Genomic DNA, 22,322 nt, shown 5'->3' with positions numbered 1-22,322 from the left:
ACATGCTAGAAACTTAATATTCACTGTAATAATGATCCAATCATAGACTGTTAAGCACTTGCCTATTTAAATCCAAACAATTACTTTTTTTGTAAAGAATATACTAAAGTGCAAACTGAGTGCAATGTTTTTAGACACTTAAGTACATGTTATGTACAATTAAATGAAAATGTATTATAGTTTAAATGTATATTAAATTCAATTAGCTGAACTTCAGAGTTCTTTTGAGCCACTTAAGTAGGATTTAAGTACATCTTTTAATAATTTCAATTTAATAAAGTCTTTGAAAAAAGATTAAAGTGTACTGCCAAATGTACTGAGAAGCATTTATGGTAAACTAAGATATAGTTTAAAATACATACTAATTTCTTTTGAAACCTGTAGGTCAAGTATTTAATTATATTTTAGATGAAACATTTATAATCATGAATTTACAATTTAGCACATTTAAAATATATGAACTTTAAATTTTATATAAAACACACACTAGTTAACTTCACACACACATGTGCTTTAGTATGTTAGTCAACACATCAAAATCAGTGTAGTTCTTCTTTAAAACATGACAAAAGATTGATAAAATAAATGATTTAGAATGTGCTTTAATGTAAAACTTTTAATTTGACATGGCACTTAATAAGTCAAGTCAAGTCAAGTCAAGTTTATTTGTATAGCGCTTTTCACAATACAGATTGTATCAAAGCAGCTTCACAGTATTAAATTTAAATAATACAACAAAGTTTGTTTCAAGAGGAATTTATTGATTGATAAAATTAAATTAAGTATCCCCAAAATATCCCCAACTGAGCAAGCCAAAGGCAACAGTGGCAAGGAACCGAAAAACTCCATCAAGTGACCTAATGGTGTCCTAAAACTCCATCAGGTGACCTAATGGAGAAAAAAAACCTTGGGAGAACCCAGGCTCAGTCGGGGGCCAGTTCTCCTCTGGCATTTATGAGCTAGAGGCCGGATTGTAGTTTGAACTGTGGGATTATATGAATGCCTGGCTGAAGAGATGCGACTTTAATCTAGTTTTAAACTGGGAGAGCGAGTCTGAGCAACGAACAGTATCAGGAAGACTATTCCAGAGTTTTGGAGCCAAATGTGAAAATGCTCTCCCTCCTTTGGTGGTTCTGAATATCCTAGGTATGACCAAAAGCCTTGAATTTAGTGATCTTAAAGAGCGCGATGGATTATAGGACGATAGAAGATCCGTTAAATAGACTGGAGCTAAGCCGTTTAGGGCTTTATAAGTCAGTAGCAATACCTTGTAATTAATACGGAACTTTATAGGTAACCAATGCAGTGATGATAAAATCGGTGTTATATGATCATATTTTCTTGATCTCGTAAGAACTCTAGCGGCGGCATTTTGGACTAACTGTAGCTTGTTTATTGAGGATGCAGGACAACCAGCTAATAAGGCATTACAGTAATCCAGTCTCGAGGTCATGAATGCATGAACTAACTTTTCTGCATCAGAAACTGATAGCATATTACGTAGCTTAGCAATGTTTCTAAGGTGGAAAAAGGCTGTTTTTGTAACATATGAAATATGATTTTCAAAAGACAGGTTGCAATCGAGTATAACACCCAGGTCTTTTACTGTAGAGGATAAAGTAACAGGACATCCTATGATGTTAAAGTTGTATTGTGCGAGGTTTTGTGGGTGGTTTTTTTAACCGATAAGTATTACCTCTGTCTTGTCTGGATTTAATAAAAGAAAATTACGCGTCATCCAATCTTTTATATCTTTAACACACTCTGTCAATTTGGAAAATTTAGCGTTTTCATCCGGCCTTGATGAAATATATATTTGAGTGTCATCAGCATAACAATGGAAACTAATTCCATGTTTCCTTATAATATTTCCAAGTGGCATCATATATATTGAAAATAACAGAGGGCCTAATACAGATTCCTGCGGCACTCCATAGTTTACTGGAGTTATGATCGATTTTTCTCCATTTAAATAGACAAAATGGTAGCGGTCAGATAGGTATGATTTGAACCAGCTTAGTGCTTGTCCTTGAACACCAGTATAATTTTGTAGTCGATCTAAGAGTAATGTATGATCTATAGTATCGAACGCAGCACTAAGATCAAGTAAAACTAGTATTGAGATACAGCCTTGGTCAGAAGCTAAAAGTAAATCATTTGTGATTTTAACGAGCGCAGTTTCAGTGCTATGATGCGGTCTGAATCCAGACTGAAACTTTTCATAGATATCATTTTGTTGCAAGAAAGAGCCCAGTTGAGCGGACACCACTTTTTCTAATATTTAAGACATAAATGGAAGATTTGAAATGGGTCTATAATTTGCTAGATTATAATGATCTAATTGTGGTTTCTTAATGAGAGGTTTTATAACTGCCAGTTTAAATGTTCTTGGAACATGACCTAGAGATAAAGACGAGTTAATAATATTGAGGAGAGGCTCTTCCACTACAGGTAACACTTCTTTCAGTAGTTTAGTTGGTATAGGATCTAATAAACATGTTGTTGTTTTAGATGAAGTGATAAGTTTATTTAACTCTTTTTGTTCTATAGTTGTAAAGCACTGTAATTGTTCTTGCGGGGTGATAATTGAAGCTGAATTATAAGGCGCGATTGAAGATTGAACGTTTACAATTGTGGTTCTGATGCTTTCTATTTTCTCAGTGAAGAAGTTCATGAAATCATTACTACTGAACTGTAACGGGATATTTTGTTCGGGTGACGTCTGTTTATTTGTTAGTTTAGCCACGGTGTTAAATAAAAACCTTGGATTATTTTGGTTGTTTTCTATTAGTTTGCGGAGGTGCTCAGCCCTGGCCGCTTTTAGGGCCTTTTTATAACGTGACATACTGTCTTTCCACGCAATTCTAAAGACCTCTAAATTAGTTTGTTTCCATTTACGCTCTAAAATACGGGTTTCTCTCTTTAAAACATGCGTAGTATTGTTATACCATGGTGCTTTATTTTTCTCTCTGACCTTTTTTAATTTAATAGGTGCAACCACATCCAATGTTCTAGAGAGAATGGTGCTCATAGTGCTAGTTAGTTCTTCTAGTTCATCTGTTTGTTTGGGTTCAGGCAGCAGCTGAGACAAATTAGATAAGCAATTTGAGAAATTATCTATGGTGGATGGGAGGATTGTTCTGCCTGGTCGATAACGCGGCGCTGCATGACATATTACAGCAGTACGTAATATGCAAGTTACCATGTAGTGATCAGTGACTTCATCACTTTGTGGAATGATATCTATATCGGTTGGATCGGTTCCATGTGATATAATTAAATCGAGTGTATGATTAAGACGATGTGTTGGTCCGGTGACGTTTTGCTTGACCCCAAATGAATTTAATAAATCTGTAAACGCAGCTCCTAACGCATCATTTGGATTATCTACGTGTATGTTAAAATCTCCAACAATTAATGCTTTATCGACATTGACTAATAGGTCTGAGAGAAAATCTGCAAACTCTTTTAGGAAATCAGCGTAAGGCCCTGGCGGTCTATATACGGTAGCCAAGGCTAGAGATAATAGTGATGTTTTTCTAACATCTAAGAGCGTAACATTTAGTACAAGTACTTCAAATGAAATAAACTTATAACCCGTTTTCTGAGTAACATTTAGAATATCTCTATAAATGGTTGCAACACCTCCGCCACGACCAATCAGACGGGGCTCATGCTTATAACAGTATCCAGGAGGAGTAGACTCATTAATACCGAAATAATCATTTGGTTTAAGCCAGGTTTCAGTAAGGCAAAGTACATCGAAGCTATTATCTGTGACTATTTCATTTACAATAACTGCCTTAGGTGTGAGTGATCTAATGTTTAGAAGACCTAGCTTTAGAAATAGTTTTTGTTTACTAATAGCAACATTTTCTGTTTTAATAACAATTAGATTTTTCCTAGATCCTGCATTAGATTTATTATTTGATCTCACTAAACGAGGAATAGACACGGTTTCTATGCAATGTTCTACACTAGTATTTATATCAGTTGAATTGGTGCAGCAGAGACTATGATTTGGACTTTTGGTTACTAGTCAAAGGGTATTTAACATTTTGGAGATGTTATCTGACAGAAGAGCCGCTCCGAATCTGCTTGGGTGTAAGCCATCAGCACGGAAAAGCCTAGGACGCTCCCAAAACAGATTCCAATTATTTACAAAGAGCAGTTTCTGCTCATTGCACCATGACATTAACCATTCATTTAGCGCAAATAATCTGCTGAACTTTTCATGCCCTAGTCGGTACGTGGGAAGCGGTCCTGACACAATGATCGTTGTTTCAGGCGATGTGCTGCGTACCATATCGAATAGATTCCTGAAGTCTTTCTTCAGAATCTCCGTCTGGCGCAGCCTGATGTCGTTCACTCCCGCGTGCAGGACCACAGTTCCGACGCGCTCGTCACCGTTCAGGATCTCGGGGACGTGAGCAGCGATTTCAGAAACACGAGCACTAGGAAAGCAGTGACTTTGCACCTTACTTTTACCTAACGTAGCGTGTACGTGCCGAACGATGGAATCGCCGATGATCACAGCATCGTGTTCTGTTTCGCGTAGAGGGGAGAAGCGGTTTTGTGTGGATAACTCGAAAACCGGGAGGGTCGGAGAAAGTCTTGGTCTAAACCTGACTCGCGTCTTCCGCTGCGGAACCACCCAGGCTTCGTGGTGGCGTGTTGGAGCCGGAGTGAACGAGACCATGGCTGATTGCGACCGATGCTGAGGAACGCACGGAGTAGACGCAGTCGGAGTCAGCGGGTTAGTAACGTTAAACACTGATTTGTGTGCATCGGCACGTGATGTTTCAAGAGCCAAACACCGGTCTCTCAGCTCGGCCTGTCTCAATAAAAGGTTGTGGATCTGTTTCTCAACAGCTTCCAGCTCAGACTGCAGTGCGTGAAGCTCAAATGTGTCCTCACCTGCACCAAACGGTAGACTGCTTACATCTGATATATTCGCCATTTTAACAGATGGACAGTGAGTTAGCAACGAAGCTACCTGTGATGCTATCAATATTAATACTAATTTATATTATAAGTTTGTTTGTTTGTAAGTGAGTGTGGAGAAGACGCGTTCAGCCGTGATCCACGGACGTAACCTTTAAGAGTATGCAGCGTTGGATCATTAATAGGCTTGAGACGCGTCTGCTCAACAGTCCGCGTTGTAACTATGAGGGTTTTTTTTAGGTTTTTTTAGTGGTAGGGGTGTAGAGTAGACGCACGATAGGCGAAAAAATAAATAAAAAATGTTTGTTTGTAAGTGAGTGTGGAGAAGACGCGTTCAGCCGTGATCCACGGACGTAACCTTTAAGAGTATGCAGCGTTGGATCACTAATAGGCTTGGGACGCGTCTGCTCAACAGTCCGCGTTGTAACTATGAGGTTTGAGCAGTAGTGCTTCTCAGTGAGGAAAAGTAGAAAATCTTCGTTGTAAGCGAGTTTAAAGAGAAAAATCAAAAAATTATAAATCAAATCGATAGAGCTCCAAAAACAACAACGCATTCAGACGCGACGCATGATAATAACAGGACAAGACATTACTCACCGTGTTTGTTGAGTGATTCTTACTCACCTGAGCTTTTATGAACTCAAAGGCGCGAGCGCGCGAGAGAAAATAAATAAATAAAAATAGCTGAGCGCACGGGTGGCGCTAACAGGCTAGCGAATTACCAGCGTGTTGTGTTAGTAGTAACGGAAGCCAGCGATGTTGGGTAAGCTGTATTTAGTAGTAATATAAACAACTAGAAATTGTAGTAAATGATGGTTCAAAACAAGGAAATACGAGGCTAATACGAGGCTAATACGGAGCTTACAGCACCACAGCAGACAGCGAGGCAGACCGTGTGTTAGGAGACACAGTCATGAAAGTGTACTCTCTTTAAGTACACTTAAGTGGCCTTTTATTTGATTAATATTATATTATCTGCAACTATATATATATTTTTAAAACTATACTTTTAAGATTTGAAGAGCACTACAAGTGCACATTCAATACAATTATTGGTAGGATTTTATTTTACAGTCCCGTTTCGCATGAACATATGTACTCATTGTAGTAATGACACTAACCGGGTAATAACTAGGTACTAACCTGGAACCTACACCTAAACCTTAACTTAACCCATGCAATTACCTTATATTACTCAATTCTTTCTTAGGTAAGAACACTGTAAGTACACATACTGTAAAATAAAGTGCAACCCAATTATTGAGATTAAGCAGACTTCTTATTCACAAGGGCACTCACAATCTACCCACTCCTTTTCATAATAAACAACATTTATTTTCTACAGATCTTGTGTCCCTCACCCATCTCCATTTAGGTCCACCACAGCAACATCATATCCAAACGAGGACGCGAGTCCTGGTCCTTCCAGAATGTGTTCAGACATGAGCATGGTGGAGGCTTCTTCTTGCTTGCGCAGAAACACCACTGCACCGCTGTGATTGGCTCTCGGCGCTCCGGACACGATGATGAGTTTCCCTTTTTCTGTGATACTGTGGCCGGAATCCAGAGAGAATCCTGTGCATATGCAAGATTCAGTGTCACAAAAAGCACACACACACACACACACACACACACACACACACACACACACACACACACACACACACACACACACACACACACACACACACACACACACACACACACACACACACACACACACACACACACACACACACACACACACACACACACACACACACACACACACACACACACACACACACACACACACACACACACACACACACTCACCTAAGTAACTGTTGGCTGGTACTGGCACTAGACTTGGATCAAGGCGGTTTTCATCCCCGACCTCATAAGGACCATCATCAAACAAGCCCATTTCCAGCAGAGTGTTGTTCTTCTGCTCGACGCGCACTATACCTAGAGAACAGATGTGATGGGGTGAGTGCTAAACAACAAGATTATTGTGACACAGGAAAACAAATGAGTTCTGGTAATAAGAAACATGTATTTAATTGTGCAAATTCCCAAAAAAAAAAAAAAAAAAGTGGTTAATTGTATTGAATGTGCACTTGTAATACAAATCTTGAAAATATATATTTTTAAAAACTGTAATGTGGATAATATAATATGTATGAAATTAAAGGCCACTTAAGTGTATTGAAAAAGAGAATAGTGTCATGACTGTTTCTTATCACACTTTTTTTTCTTATCACACTTTTAAACAGTGCACTTTGTAATAATGTCAAATTCAAAGTTTTATTTCAAAGTCATTTTTGAAAAGTAATTTTGTCATGCTTTAAAGAAGTACACTTATTTCAATGAGTTGACTAACACTACAGAACATGTTAAATACTTGATTGTAACTGTACAGTGTTATTTGCTATTTTATTAATACATATTTTGAATGTACTAAGTTTTAACTTCATCATTACAAATGTGCAATTACATATATTTTTAAATACATAGCATATACATTTCTATAGAAATGACATGAAAGTATATTTCAGTTAACCTTATAATATATACTGTGCGTATCAAAAGCACTCAAAAGTTCATCTAATTGCATTTAATATAAATTGAAACTACAACACATTTTCATTTAATAGCAATTAACATGCTATTAAGTGTCCAAAAGCATTACATTCAGCTTGCACTAAAGTATATTCTTTAAAAGTGTATTATTTCTGTAATAAGAACTATTTTTTAAAAAGTACGTTACACTGGAATAAAACTGTGAATTAAGAAAGTAGTGAATGAGAAATGTTGCAGTGCTCCTCCTCACCAGTGGGGGTCCCTATGCATTTAGAACATAATGCATATAAATGCATATAAAATGTAAGTAAAGACACTGACTATTTTTATTGATCACTCCATCATAATAAATAAATGGTAGCAATATGATCATGGTCATGAAGTAAGACCATGCAAACAATGACTAGTGAGTCACTTCTGACCTGCTCTCAGCCTCATTCGACACACCCAGACCACACACAGTCTGTTCAATAACGCCTGATGTGTACTCTGCTTTGTTCTGTGAGTATTTCTGTTAGATAACCTGTACCTTTTAACGTTTTGATGGACAGAATGCACGTTATTTTTCAGTTTCACAGTTGACCAGACTTTATGCCTACAAAGTCTGAATACATGAGGCTACTTCTGGTCTTCTATACCTCAAAGTTACCACAGAATCCTATCAAAAGTGTGTGTGTGTGTGTGTGTGTGTGTTTCAACATCGCTCCTAAAGCACACAAAAACACAATTTTGAAACATTTTGAAAAAACACATCAAATGTCATTCCTACCTTTCCAGTTGTACGCCCCTGGCGCTCCAAAGATGACATAATGGTAGTCTTTAGTGAAGGTGGCAGCCAAGCCTTGCTGACAGGCCCCGAATCGTTCATGACCCCGAGTGCGGCCATCACAGAACTTCCAGTTCCCCCCATCCTCGTCTGATTGGCTGTCGATGCTCAGGTCTTGACTGAGCATGTAGCAGCGTCCAGTGATGTCACGCGCCTCCTGGGGTGTGTTCGGGAACAACAGACGCTGGTAGCGATGGGCACATGTCTGACACAGAAAGAAAGATAAAGTACATGTCATTGTGACATTGTGTGACACAAATAATAAATCTAAAATGTCAAAATGATGACAATGTAACTGGAAGTCAATTAATGGTCCATTAGCATTCAACTCTGTTCTTGACGTACCACAATCTTGCCTCCAGGTCCTTGGCTCTGAACCGTTACACCCATCCACTGGTTCTCCTTATTCTCCACAAGAACATCAACTGTGAGAGTCACCGTGAACAGAAACCAAATCACGATTAGAATTTCAAGATCTATCAGAAAATCCTGGCACTGCTGACTAGATGAGCATTTAAACCAATAAAACAACACATTATATTCACGATAGCAGTCATCTACTGCGCCTGGATTCTCATGTGATATTGTTAAATCTCGGGTACACAGATTTTTTGAAGCTATAAGATGATTTTTCTGCTCACCATCATTGTCAAAGTCCACTCGAGTACAGTCATCAGGATGGGTGGTGATGTCACAGCTGTACAACCCACCTGTGATGTTTGCTCCCTGATTGGATAAAGCCCTGGCTGTGGGAGCACCAATCAACAATCTGTGCAAAGAAAGAAAGCAAGAATATATGAATATATATATATTTATTGAAAAATATTGACTATAAAGATAAAAATATAATTAAAACAGACTATTTATGATATGCATTTTTTGCACTTGCTAGAATATTGCATCATGCTAATACAGTATATGTCTACTGGAATTAAGGGTGTTGCAATATACTGGTACTGACAAAAACTGTGATATTTAAAACTTAATTACTGATACATCACATATTCTAATATCATAAATAAACCAGCGACAAGTAACTATCTACTTGATCCTCCAACACAGTAGGTGGCGGTATTGCACATGTCGCTGGTTGTCACTCATCATAAAATAACAAAAAAGTCGACGACGCAGTGGCTGCATCCGAAATCGCACTTCCCTACTTTATAGTAGGTGAAAAACAGTATGTGACAAAATAAGAATGTCAGATTTCACAATACTCACAAAAGAGAAGGAAAAAAGTACCCGGATGACTTACTATTTCGAGTGAGATTCTGAAGTGTGCATACGATGGTCACGTTACTATCCCATGAGGCCACAGGAGAGGATTTATGATTGGAGGTGAGGCGACGCAGCTTAAGGTCTTTGCACACTGAGTCCGAAATGTTTGTATGCGTTTTTTCGTATTCGTCATTCGGTGGCTCTGAATTGTCAAAACACCTCTCAACAAAAATGCAGAGAATCAAACCCGATCTAATTATTTTTTTGATGGACAAAAGTTTCGGAGGCCGTGTATAAAGATGATTGACACAACATCAGGTCGTATTTGTTTTTTAACGTGCAAAAATTTCGGACAAGAATTTCGGCAAAATGACAAATGTGCGTCTGGATAACATTCAGACTATATAGAACGTACTTTTTAGAGATCGTGATGTAAGTACATACTCAAGAGAGTACATTTCAGACGTAAGCCTGTGTGTAGCTACTACCACCGCACAAAACCATGTTGAGAGATGACAGATGAAAGAGAAACACTCTACCCGCCTCCGAAAAAAGTTAGCGCGCCAGTGTGGGAATGTTGTAAATACTGTAAAAAAGACGGATTTAAAGTCCGGCAGATTTAAAGTTTGCATTCTTTTAATTCAACTGAGAAATCACACCGGTCACATGATATGAATTTGCAGGGAAGAGTTCACCAAACTTGAACTTTGGAACGAATGCTGCAAAATTCGCATGAGCTTGTGTTTCCTCCTGAATTTGGATGTGTATGAATGAAAGACAATGTAGTGTGACAACTCCCTAAGTTGAGTAGCAGCACTATTTAAAGTTGTATATTTACTAGTTGAGAAGCGCTATTTGCTTCTATAGATGATTTTGGAACAGAGCCTTAGATTGGTAGAAAGACAAAATACAGGAAAGACCTTGTAATTATGACATGATTATCAGTCTTTCATAAATGAGACTGGTGCTTTCTGATGAAGAGGATCTGACAGATTATTTCATCAGCGGGTGTCTTCCTGTTTCCACGGCCATCAGCCAGCTGCAGAAAATCTATTATTTACACACACACTGCTGTCATCACACCACAACTAAACACACATTCATTAGTGTAGATTTTGGGGGAAACCCTAATCATGTGTCTTTTTATAAATCAAGGTTGAAAAGAACTGAGTATGTGACGCTGGTAAATGAAGCAATGACCTCAATATGGTTTCTCATGAGTCATGCTGCACTCTTAATGAAATTGTGAAAAAGTGCTTGTGAAATCTGAAGAGAAATCACTGAATATACAGGAAATCAGTAACTGTCTCACTCAATGTCTTCATTGTATTACAGCACATACATAAACATTATAATAAATATGATCCATCTGCTGCGTAACCAATCCCTTTTTTTCACAATTCATTCCAGACACACCTTTCCTGAGAGAAGGAAAATTATTTCCCTGCCTACTATCACATCCATAGCAGATTACTGTAAGTTTTTCAAAGAGTAGTCTTTAATAAAAAATATACCAGACAGACATTAAAACGGCATGGCAGTGAGGCACACAGTGGCAGTTTGCTCAAGTTCTTCACACACACACACACACACACACACACACACACACACACACACACACACACACACACACACACACACACACACACACACACACACACACACACACACACACACACACAGCGGTTGAGAACAGCTGGCTCAGCAACTGTTATTCTGATGAAACGCTTCCAGAACATTCTTCTTGTTTGACAGCCCTTATGCATCAACAGTTCTGGGCACTTCAGTAAATGAAAAAATTAATAACTGGGTTCTGTCAGACTTACAGTCAACACAGGGAACTTATTGTAAGACAAAAAAAAAAAAAAAAAAAAAAATGTTGGCATCCATTTTTTTTCCAGGCAGAGTTCTGAGCATGTGTCTGACTTTAGTGACGGGAAAAATGGCTGCATCTGAAAGCTGTAAAACGTTTCTTCTACTGGCAGGATACAGAGCTGGGAAGGCAACAAGGCACATCCAAATCCAATCATCGTGTCACTTCCTGTCTCCCGAGATTCCTTCATCGGAATGATTTTTGAAGGCAGAATAGATGTATCCTTCGCTGCCTTTGATATCCCACAATCCTGTGCTTCCCATTCTGTGACATATGAGCTAAAAAAATAAAGATGGCGCCTGAAACAGTCTTCCTAACATTGTCCGGGAAGCAGACACACTCTGTCAGTTAAAATCTAGACTAAAAACACATCTCTTTGACCTAGCATACACATAACACATTATAAACTTCTATAATTCAATGTTAGGCTGCATAGATTAGGTCAGCCGAAACCGGGAACACTCCCCATGAATCCTGATGTACTCGTTACATCATAAGAAGAATGGCGTCTACGCTAATATTAGTCTCTCTGTTTATCCCGAGGTTTACCGCAGTCTGTCGGATCCAGGCTGTATCCAGATCTGATGAAGGACCTGCGCCTGGACACGAAGGCAACGTAGTCCTGAAGTGTCAACTATTCTCTCCCCTGTGAAGGCCTCCTTCTCCTTCCCTTTACCTCTGTACAGATAAAACGATGTCGGGATAATTCTAGTTCACATGGATACGCGGAAGCGATAATAATTCTGTATTATACATTTTAAGGCCAGACAAGTAATTTGTTGAGGGTTGGTTTGTAAAGAAAGACTACACGCCAGCGCACATATATATTCAAAAGTGCAAACCTATAGACTAAACACGTAATACGCATGTGCACGCCATCAGCGTTTTCACAGGTTTGCGTTTCTGAAGTTTGCACAGAGAGAACTTAAGGGTTTTCTGTTAGAGCGGTGTCGTGTAAGCGGCCCCTAAGTTAATAACTAATGATCGTTGCGACGGAAGTGAATCAATCAAAACTAACTTTAGCTGGACAATAACTTTATTCTAGAGCTGCTGTAAAGCCAAAACAATCTGTCACTTTGATTTCCTATTATCACTGTAAAGCTGCTTTGAACAATCTGTATTGTTAAAAGCGCTATATAGATGAAGGTGACTTGACTTGAAATTTGCAGTAATTATAATTTGTTCAAACGAGCGAATTAGTTCAACATAACAAAGATTTACTAAAACGAGAGAACGAACTATTAATTTGTGGCCATGATATAGCTATATTTTTGTCCACATGTCATGTGCGGGTTCCATATAAAATAACTGAAAATTTTACTTAGAAGTTTGCTATATCTGAAACAAACTCTTTTGGGGATGTCAAAAAAAAAAAAAAAAGGTTCATTAAGAGACTTCAAAATGTCTACAAAAATTATATTTTTACAAAAATATTTTTGGGTCTATACTTCTACATAAGTGAATCAATCACGATAAAACTAAATTGTCACCATTATTATTGACAATGCTGTCTGCACTGTAAGTGTGCAATGTCAGATTGCAAATTAAATTGAAAAACAGTAAACAAGTAAAGGAAATGTCACAGTCAGCTGATCATTATCACAAATTATTACATGGCTTGGTTGAATTCTAATGCTAAGTATAACACACCTGCTATGGACGCAGGATTCTTCTAACCGTAGAGACGGAACAGACTATTTTCTTTAGCGGAAGCAATACAATCGTTTTTAAATCAATAAACTCCTTTTTAAATCAATATTTTGTGTCAAATTATTGATTTATTTGGTAGGTAGCCATGTAATAAGTGGGATAATGCAGAGCGAGGCGGTTATTATAGCGAATACAACCCCTTCAGGCTGATTCAAGCTCCGCTTCGCATCGGGATCCTGATCAGCCTGTCGGGGTTGTATGCGCTATAACAACCGCCTCGCTCTACATTATCCCTTACATAATCTCCAGCAGGGTGATCGGGACCTTGACACAAAGCATGCACAAAATCAGCTGCTTAGCACAACAGTCTAATAAACAGAAATAAATGCAGAAATAGATATATGCAAACCAGTGTCATTGGAAAAGCATGCCTGTGGTGAAATTTCTGCAAAATGATGCGTTGCTTCTTGCATGTTTCGTGACATTTTGTTCAGGTTTATCTGAAACAGATGAATGTTAATCTGTCAATGTTTTATAACATTGGTTGTTCATTCATACCTTGGCCGTTCAGAAATTAAATGTCCGGTAAGTGGCACTCAAAAGGTTAACACTCAATCGTATTTGAAACTAAACCTGACCAATAATGTTTGCAAAAGATAAAAACACATATGCTGAAGCAACCATGTCATTTTGTCTTGGTTCTACAATCAGTCTTATCTTGACTCGTACCCGAGAGCTTCACATCGCAAGTGCAGTGCTGTACCAGGTGAGATATCAAGCAAGTTTACCATGTCAGAAAAGCTGTACATATGGAGCTGGTTTTGTGATGCAAACATCAAAATGTATTAGTTTACAAATCATGCACATGGTAAAAGTGTTTTGAGGCCATAACATGGTATTGTGCAATGAACAGTAAGGTTTTTATTTATCGATAATCATGCCCCTGTAATCATAATATGAGTGAAAAGGAATAAAAGCTGTTGATGTTTTACTGCTACTAGTGTTCGTTTCAGCTGCAAACTGCAGTAAATTGTATGTACGTTTTGCAAAAGAATTATGAGGAGGCATGTATTTCCATTGAACCTAGATCAATTATTTTATTAGCTTAATAGTATACCCTTGTTTTTTTCCCATTTCCTTTTCACAAAGATGTGGCAGGTGGACAGAAAAGTCTGGAAAGCTCCAGCTTTCCCCTCAAACATGGTTGAGAAATTCAACACGTATCTGATGAACAGCATGGGGATTTACATGCCAGAGCTGGAGTTTTTCTACATGGGAAACAGGCCAGCCATTATGGTGTTGAGAGGTTTCATCAGTGTTTCATCTGTGCACCCAGTGCCCCTTAATCTACTTTCCATGGCGAGTCCATTCAGATCAGCGTGTAGGCGGACTGTGGGAACTCAGGAGACCACCAGTGGCTTACGACTGGGACGCTCCACCATACAGATGAATCAAATGTTTCATTGTAATCACAAGATAATAGGCACTGTCACTCAATTGTCTAATATGAACGTCCACAACAACACATGAGTCTTTAAGAGAAACTCAATAACATCAAACAACATTTACCACAGTAAAATTGTGGTTTAACCCACTACTATCAAAAAAATGTGTCACGGCTAATGTGGACTTTGGTCTAGTGGTCTTCGCTCATGCGCATCTGTGAAGTCCACGAAGTCCCATTTTTATTGTATAGCTTTCAAAAGTGTGCTCACTTGCAGCACCTTTGTAATCATAGACTGCACTGCAGACTATTACCCAGAACACCATGTGTCAAAAAGTATAGATTCAAAAGAGGTTAATTTTGGACAAGGTCAAAGATTCTGAGAGCTATTTTACACTCTTTACAGAAGATTCACAGATTATGGTTTCACAGGATTAAAAAAACTTTTGACATGCACTGTTAGACTTTTCTGTAATTTCTACAGTTATTTACTTTAAATCCCCCAGTATTATACTGCTATTTCTCTTTACAGTAAATAACTGTGATTCCAATTGCATCATGGGAATTTTCTGTGACGTCTAACACCACATACAGAGACTTACTGTATTTTTTAAATTTGCTGTATACTACTGTATTTGACGTAACTGCCTCTCTGGCTGGCACCATTCCACCGTGCTTTTTATTTCCTAATTTTTGCCTTACACCACGTGTCTACAACGCTATAATAGCCAGAGGCTGTCTATATTGGACACATTGAAGCGACCGGACCTTTAAATGCAAACCTGTTTATCCCTTGTAAGAACTAGTGCGAGCGCTTGGACTCGTATCGGACTACGTCTGAAATATAACGGCCGCGGCGCATCACTACACTGTCTGGGATTTGTCGTGTCGCGTCAGACAGACATCCAGTGTAGGTAATGGGGTCTGTCTTTTGTTGGATCGCGACGTTCGTGTCTGGCCCGGGGAAGAGACGGAATTCACTTCACCGAGAGAGAGATCAGCAAGCAAGGTAAAAAAATACAAAAAAAAAACATTCTGTGTATGTTGACAGGATTGTGCCCAGTTTAACGTATGTTATAACGTTAACGTTAGCCTAACGTTACTCGTCGTCAACATGGCGGTAACGAACTTTACCATGGTAAACTGAGCTAACGTTTCATTTTACACACTTTGTTAGATTATTGAATTGTCGAGTTAAAATGCCATCGAGCAACGCGTTTACATTAACAATAAATGTGAATAAACTAATGTGAAATTCTGTTTATATCTTAATGTTGGCCTACTGATGAGAACCTTTATAGTTTTTGCATTAGTTTGCAAACTATACCATATTATAGTTTTTTTTTTTTATGGAATTTAACATTTACTTCCATTTTTGTGTTTAAAGGCAACTGCAACAAAGCGCCAATTCGCGCCAGTGACTTAGCAAGATTCCAGAGGTAGGCCAGCCCATTTGTGATATATTTTGAGATAAGTTTGCTGAAATGATTAGCATACACTATGTGAAAATTGCTTTTGAGCCACTGGTGCAGACTAGGTAGCTAACAATATCTTATAAAATCTCTATAAAATTGGCTAACTTTATATCAAATAAGTGACCTTTGCATTATGTCTAACTTTATTACACAGTAAATGAACCAATCAGAAGATGGACCATTGTCTTTGTTCAGTCTCACCAGATTAAATGTATCCAGGTAAGCACTGTAGTAAAACTCTCACTAAGACCAAATCTAGCATTCTAAACAACTTAAGTTTATATTTTTGCATTATTTTTATATTTTATTAGCCAGCGACTCTACCATTGCAGTTCCACCTGACTAGGAAGGTCCTAATATCAGCGCACAGGTGGGTTAACTACTGTAGGAAGGAGAACGATCATCACACAGTGATTTCTTGCATGTATCTTACTGTGTATTTGTCTCAAACAGGTACTCCTTCACTGCAGACAAGCTGAAATGGGCTAAAATCATCTATTTCAGTCGTTCAACTTCTTTCTATGCATCTCAGCATTTTTGGACAGAATTTAGGATTTGTAAGTATTAAAATTTAATCTGGCATAATTTAATTTAGTTCTTTTGTATGCTATTTATTGACAAAAGCTGTTTACAAATATATATTCTTAAGTTTTTGTGAAAATAATAATAAAAATTAACAAAAAAGGAGGTTAAAAATAATGTGACACTAATATTCTCTCTCTCTCTCTCTCTCTCTCTCTCTCTCTCTCTCTCTCTCTCTCTCTCTCTCTCTCTCTCATATAGTTTTGGAACCGGGATCTCCTCTGAAGGACTGAGTACATTTGTGTTTGTGGGCACGCATGCAGACCAGGGAACACTCTGATGTTGTCAATCAAGTTCTGAACAGGAACCAATCTTTGGAGAAGTTCATTTATTCACAAAGGTGGACAAAAACATTGTGTTGGCTTTTTAAAGATTATTTTGATGACTTTTACTCCTATGCTGTAGAAAAGATGGAGTAGACAGTCAGACATTGATAATAATAATAAATGTTTCTTGAGCATCAAAGAGACTTCTTTCAAAAACATTACGCCACTTAAATACTTCTTTTGGCCACCAGTGTACATGAATCCAACACATTTTTGGAAATAAGTGAAATTATTTTTAAGGTGGGGTTATGTATCTTGTATTGTGAAAAGAACTGTGTTTTGTCCTGTTTTGGACATTTCCTTTTTGAATGCTTAATGTATTTATATTCTGCAGTTTTATGAATGTAATGGTTGATATTTCATTATAATACTTGTATAAGCTAAACAACCAATGACTCTACATTCATTTAGTCAAATGCTAATGTTTTGTTTATGATTTTATGTATGTTTTCAAAAATGTTTGCAGTGAAGGACAGCACATAATGTGTTAATTTAACACGTTTACACATCTTTGTGCTAACCTCTCTGACATATTTACTTTGTTAAAATCATTAACACAATGAATGAGTTAAAATTAACACAAAAAATGTTGTCTCTAAACTTACCCATTAATGTGTAAAAATTTCACACATCATTTCCAGCATTGGCATGTTTATTTTGTGATATATATGAAATGTTTTAAATAAAAAAATGGTATTTTGTGATAACTTTGTCTAATTGGTTTGTATGAAAGTAGTACTTATGTAGGATAAAAATAAAATTAATCATATATCAAAATTATCAAATCTAATTTATATTTAGTACAAATAAAAAGAATTACAGTAGTGTACTGATTAGCTTAGTTTTTACAGTAATGCACTGTACTGATTAGCTTCGTTTTTACAGTAATGCACTGTATTACACAAAACTGAAATACGGTTTGGTACTGTAACTCTTAATTACAGTAACTTACTGGCAACAGTGTTGCCAGTAAGTTACTGTAAAAAACCCTTGAAAAGTCTAACAGTGTGGTAAATTGTTCTTCCTTGGGATTTCGTAGAACTGTCCTTTTTGTTGTGATTACACAATGGTTGAGAGAGTTCATGAGACCAGTGTCGCCAAATCCAAGGTTTTCCCATGGAATCGGGCTACTTTTACACTGTTGCTGCAGGTTGTTTTTTTATTCTGTGGGTTAAAGCGACCCACCTATACACTAGGGCTGTAAAATAAAAATTTACATTTTGAATATTTGTTGAATTTTTTAACAAAAACAGTGCATTCAAATTTTTCGCATGTCAAGAGGCTCGCATGATGATGGCGTAACTGACGCTCATTGTTAGTTTATCCAGTATACTTGACCATACCTGGCACATCAGTCAGAGCTGAGCGTGTGTCTTCATCAGCTGAAACACTGGCAACAAAAAGCGCTTATAGCACTCGCTGCAGATCAAGTTGACCGTCTGGTTTTTGCTGAACAATATGTAGATGTGTAGTGATCTTTGCAACGGAAGTGAATCAATCAAAACTAACTTTAGCTGGACAATAACTTTATTCTAGAGCTGCTGTAAAGCCAAAACAATCTGTTACTTTAATTTCCTATTATCACTGTAAAGCTGCTTTGAAACAATCTATATTGCGCTATATAAATGAAGGTGACTTGACTTGTAGTGAGTGAGTTGAAGTGGATTGTTTCTGAATGGCAGTTTGCTATTTTGTGTTCATGCAGTATTACGCTGTCTGTTGAAGCGTGTTTTCTCAGGTTACTGATGCACTTTACACAGTTTTATGCACTATTGTAACCTAATTTTCCTGCATGCACATTAAAGAAATTATATTTTATTTAAGAACATTTGTTTCAAAAGTGAATGTACTTTAAAAAGTGAATGTCTTTTCATTTCAATAAAATGTGTGATGCTTGATTTGGTTAATTTTTGCTTATTGCTCTTGTGGGCATAGGAGACAATATAGTACTTTTTTCCTCTAACGTTAAATATCGCCATTAGAATTCGAATGTAATTCAAAATTTGCTAATATTTAATAGCTTTTCAGCCATTTTGACAGCCCTACTATACACCCTCCCCCAACAAACTACATTTTTAACGTGATTGTGCTAGTCTAGATTTGGCTGATTGAGTGGGTTTTGAATAGCAATTGGGCTGGTTTTGCTACGCAAACCTGTCAACCCTGGCCAGCATGCTATTGTTTTGGCTATTGTCATTGGGTTTTAGTCACAGAAAGGGTAGAGGAGACTGGCCTTGGGTCATTATTGGACAGAGCGACTAATGACTGAGACAAATCATTAAAGATGAATGTGGAGAATGTGCCCAGTCAACCTGACACTCCCCATTTCCAACCAATATAAGGAAGGACAAAAGATCTCATTAGAGATATGATGGGAAAACAGCATTTGACTTAAAAAGCCAAAGAATGTTGCTCTGTCTTATTTTCAGGAATGAAAGGCAATTCATTGTTCTGAGAAAGATTTGAGTTTGATTAGTCTAAGCATGCCACAGTAATCAGGGTCGGCAGGTTTTAGATTGAGCACAATTCCCTCAAACAAACAATGGACATTAAACATAGCTTTCTCGAAGGCAGAATGTGCATCTATGATTATCTTTATACTCAATCAACTAAACAGGTTTATTTTTTATAGAAAAGGTAAATACTAATTCTAAATCTACATTGTCAATTCATGCAGTTGTTATACACTAAAATGAAATATTATGCACAAAACAAAAGCATTATTTTTCCTTATTTTATTTTCAGATGTTATTTGGCTTAACTTCTATGTGTGTGTTAACATTGTGTGTGTGTGTGTGTGTGTGTGTGTGTGTGTGTGTGTGTGTGTGTGTGTGTGTGTAGCTGTGTCCTCGATGTCGTGGCAGCTGGCTGCAATCTGTCACTATAAAATTGCTTCACCTCTGCTAGAAAAATGTTTTTACTACTAAACTATTTAACAATTTACAATAAAAATGACAGTGTAATGATGGACAGTTTGACTAAATTCTTATATCACAATATGAATAATTTTACATCACATTAATGTTATCACATTTTCTTTTGTTGGAAATTGAACCCCAAATTCTTACATAACCATAAAGTAATGTTTATTTTTTCAATAATATAGTGATTGAATTACCTAAATGATTGCAGGATACTGCAGTCTACTACTACCACCACTACTAATACCAATACCAGTCCAGTACAGTGATACTATGTTCACAATGTAAAATATTCATCCTGTCAGTCCACACAAGTCCAATGATTGAGCTAATACCTGTTTCAGATTTCTGCTTCATCACTGAATAGGGAAAATTACCAGACTCAGCTGTTTCTGTTCGTCACTTTAGTCATGCAGAAGTTTCCATCTTTCCATTAGAAAATAAAGCACAGCCATAACCTTTCACTAATTCTCAAAGTGTTACACAGTCCAAAAGCATCCGTGCCAAAGCTGCAGCAGCTGCGGTGTGTTGCAAACTCTGCTCAGCGTGAGTTCATAATCATGAGCTGGGCAACTGTTTTAGAAGTTTATCTCTGTTCATAATGATTCAGAGCAATCACTCCAGTTGTCTGAGATGATACACACTGACAAAGCTTTATTGTGCCGGACGTCTTGTGTTGGGTATTGCACTGTGGTGTGATGTGTGCATTGGGGTGCGATGGGTGTGTTGGGTTAAATTGGATTGCAATGCGTTTGCTTCGGGTTGTGTATTAGGTTTGGGTTATGCTCAAGTGTAATGCTGGTGTGCTGTATTGTGTTGGGGTTGGGGGCGTGATGTGTTTGTTTTCGGTAGGGATGTGTCACAATGTCACAATACTCAATTAAAGGCAGGTGATTTGTTCCAGAAACTTTTTTTGTTATGATGGTTAAAAGTCTCTTCACATCCTGATCACTGTTAGTTAAGTGGTCTAAATGTATTTACAGTCAAACCTAAATTTATTCAGGCACCTTGAACATTTCTCACATTATCACAGTTTACTCACTATAGTTTAGAAAATGTTAATAAAATATGACAAGAACTTATCAAATCAGTTGATATTTCTCTGGTTTTGGACATCCTTCTGTTAGACTGTCTCACAAATGAATTATGCTGAATATCTGTCAGCTGTTAAATTTAACTATACAATTAGATAATACCAATTTGGATCATCCAATTAGTAAGCGATGCTTAATTTTGTTCAGTCTGTGGTGTAAAAAGGTCGCATTAGCAATTAAAGAAAAAACACTTCAGCAAATCATGGTCAGGTCAAAGTATCTGAATAATTTTTGGTCCCAAATTTTTATAAATTTGACTGGTATTCACTGTATGAAGGATTCTTGGGTATAATATGTTGCAGTTTTATTTTGCTATCCTCACTTACATAAATGAACTAAAGTGTCCTGCAGCCACTAGTAAATTATATCTGAATAATTTTTGGTTTGACTGTATAAGTATATATCGTCTGTGGAAGGCGTAGGACCATAAAATGTTAGTCCAATCATTCTGTCTGAATGCAATGATACGATGTCCTCCCTGCCTGTATTTCCACACCTCCACACACCAGCTCTCGCAGACATCACACGTCATCAGAGTGTCTCATGCTATGCAGAGTTAGACAGATGTCAGTCACCGAGATCCACAAACGAAACCGCAGCCGTCTTTTACAGTTCCTCCTGAACCAAAACAACCAGTTTATGCTGCGTTCACACCATAACTACTGTAATCTGGAAGAGATGGAAACCCCTGATGTTAAACTCGGAGCGGTTCGTGACTTGAATTGATGCGTTTCAATGGCAACACAATCAACACCGAAATGAATCTACAGCAGTCAGGTGGTACAAGAGCTCTTTAAGTTGTTTATGTTCATTATTATTGTAATGGTATGTGCTTTGAGACATGAGGTAGATTAACGCCGTCTCTCGTGACGCTTTTGTTTGCTCCTGCTGTACGTGTCCATGTGTTTTAAAGGAGGTGTGGCTTTGGAGACGCTCTGAAGGGAGGGTGGGATCTTATGCTAGCCTCTCCAAAAATTGCCTACCCTATATTTAACTAGCTATAGGCGTCCAACAACCATTTACATTTATTCATTTAGCAGATGCTTTTATCCAAAGCGACTTACAAATATGGAGAGCAAAGCAATTAAACTAACAATAGGATAACAACATGCGAATGCTGAGACCCTTCCCAGTTTAGTTTAACACAGTACTGTATATGCATTCTTTTTTACCAACTAGTTGAATAGTGAAACCAATTAGATTTTTCATAAATTATTATTTTTTTTTTTAAACAGCTATTTACATCTTTTGCTGTAGTGTGCCAGTCAGAAATCAGGTAACATTTCCATACATCAATTTTGCCATTACTTGTAAAGATCTAGTGGGATTTGTGTGAGTCCGGCACCAGATGGTATGATTCACTCAGAGATCTGATCTCACCATCATCGAGTTAGTCAAGATTACATG

General features: G+C 37.5%; 1 protein-coding gene across 1 annotated transcript in view; it reads right to left on the bottom strand.

Moving 5' to 3' along the window:
- LOC309503495 (integrin alpha-6-like) overlaps positions 1-22,322 on the bottom strand; it is a 50,976-nt gene that overhangs the window by 24,043 nt on the left and 4,611 nt on the right. The window contains exons 2-6 of the mRNA XM_082176335.1: positions 8,974-9,101; positions 8,678-8,757; positions 8,276-8,537; positions 6,760-6,891; positions 6,306-6,519 (exon numbers count right to left, since the gene is read on the bottom strand). Of these exons, the coding sequence (XP_082032461.1) occupies positions 6,306-6,519; positions 6,760-6,891; positions 8,276-8,537; positions 8,678-8,757; positions 8,974-9,101 (816 nt within the window). The remainder of the gene's footprint in view (positions 1-6,305; positions 6,520-6,759; positions 6,892-8,275; positions 8,538-8,677; positions 8,758-8,973; positions 9,102-22,322) is intronic.

This window comes from Leuciscus leuciscus (genome assembly GCF_965113295.1).
Source record: "Leuciscus leuciscus genome assembly, chromosome: 7".
NCBI lineage: Eukaryota > Metazoa > Chordata > Actinopteri > Cypriniformes > Leuciscidae > Leuciscus > Leuciscus leuciscus.
This window is presented reverse-complemented; position numbering and strand designations above follow the sequence as displayed.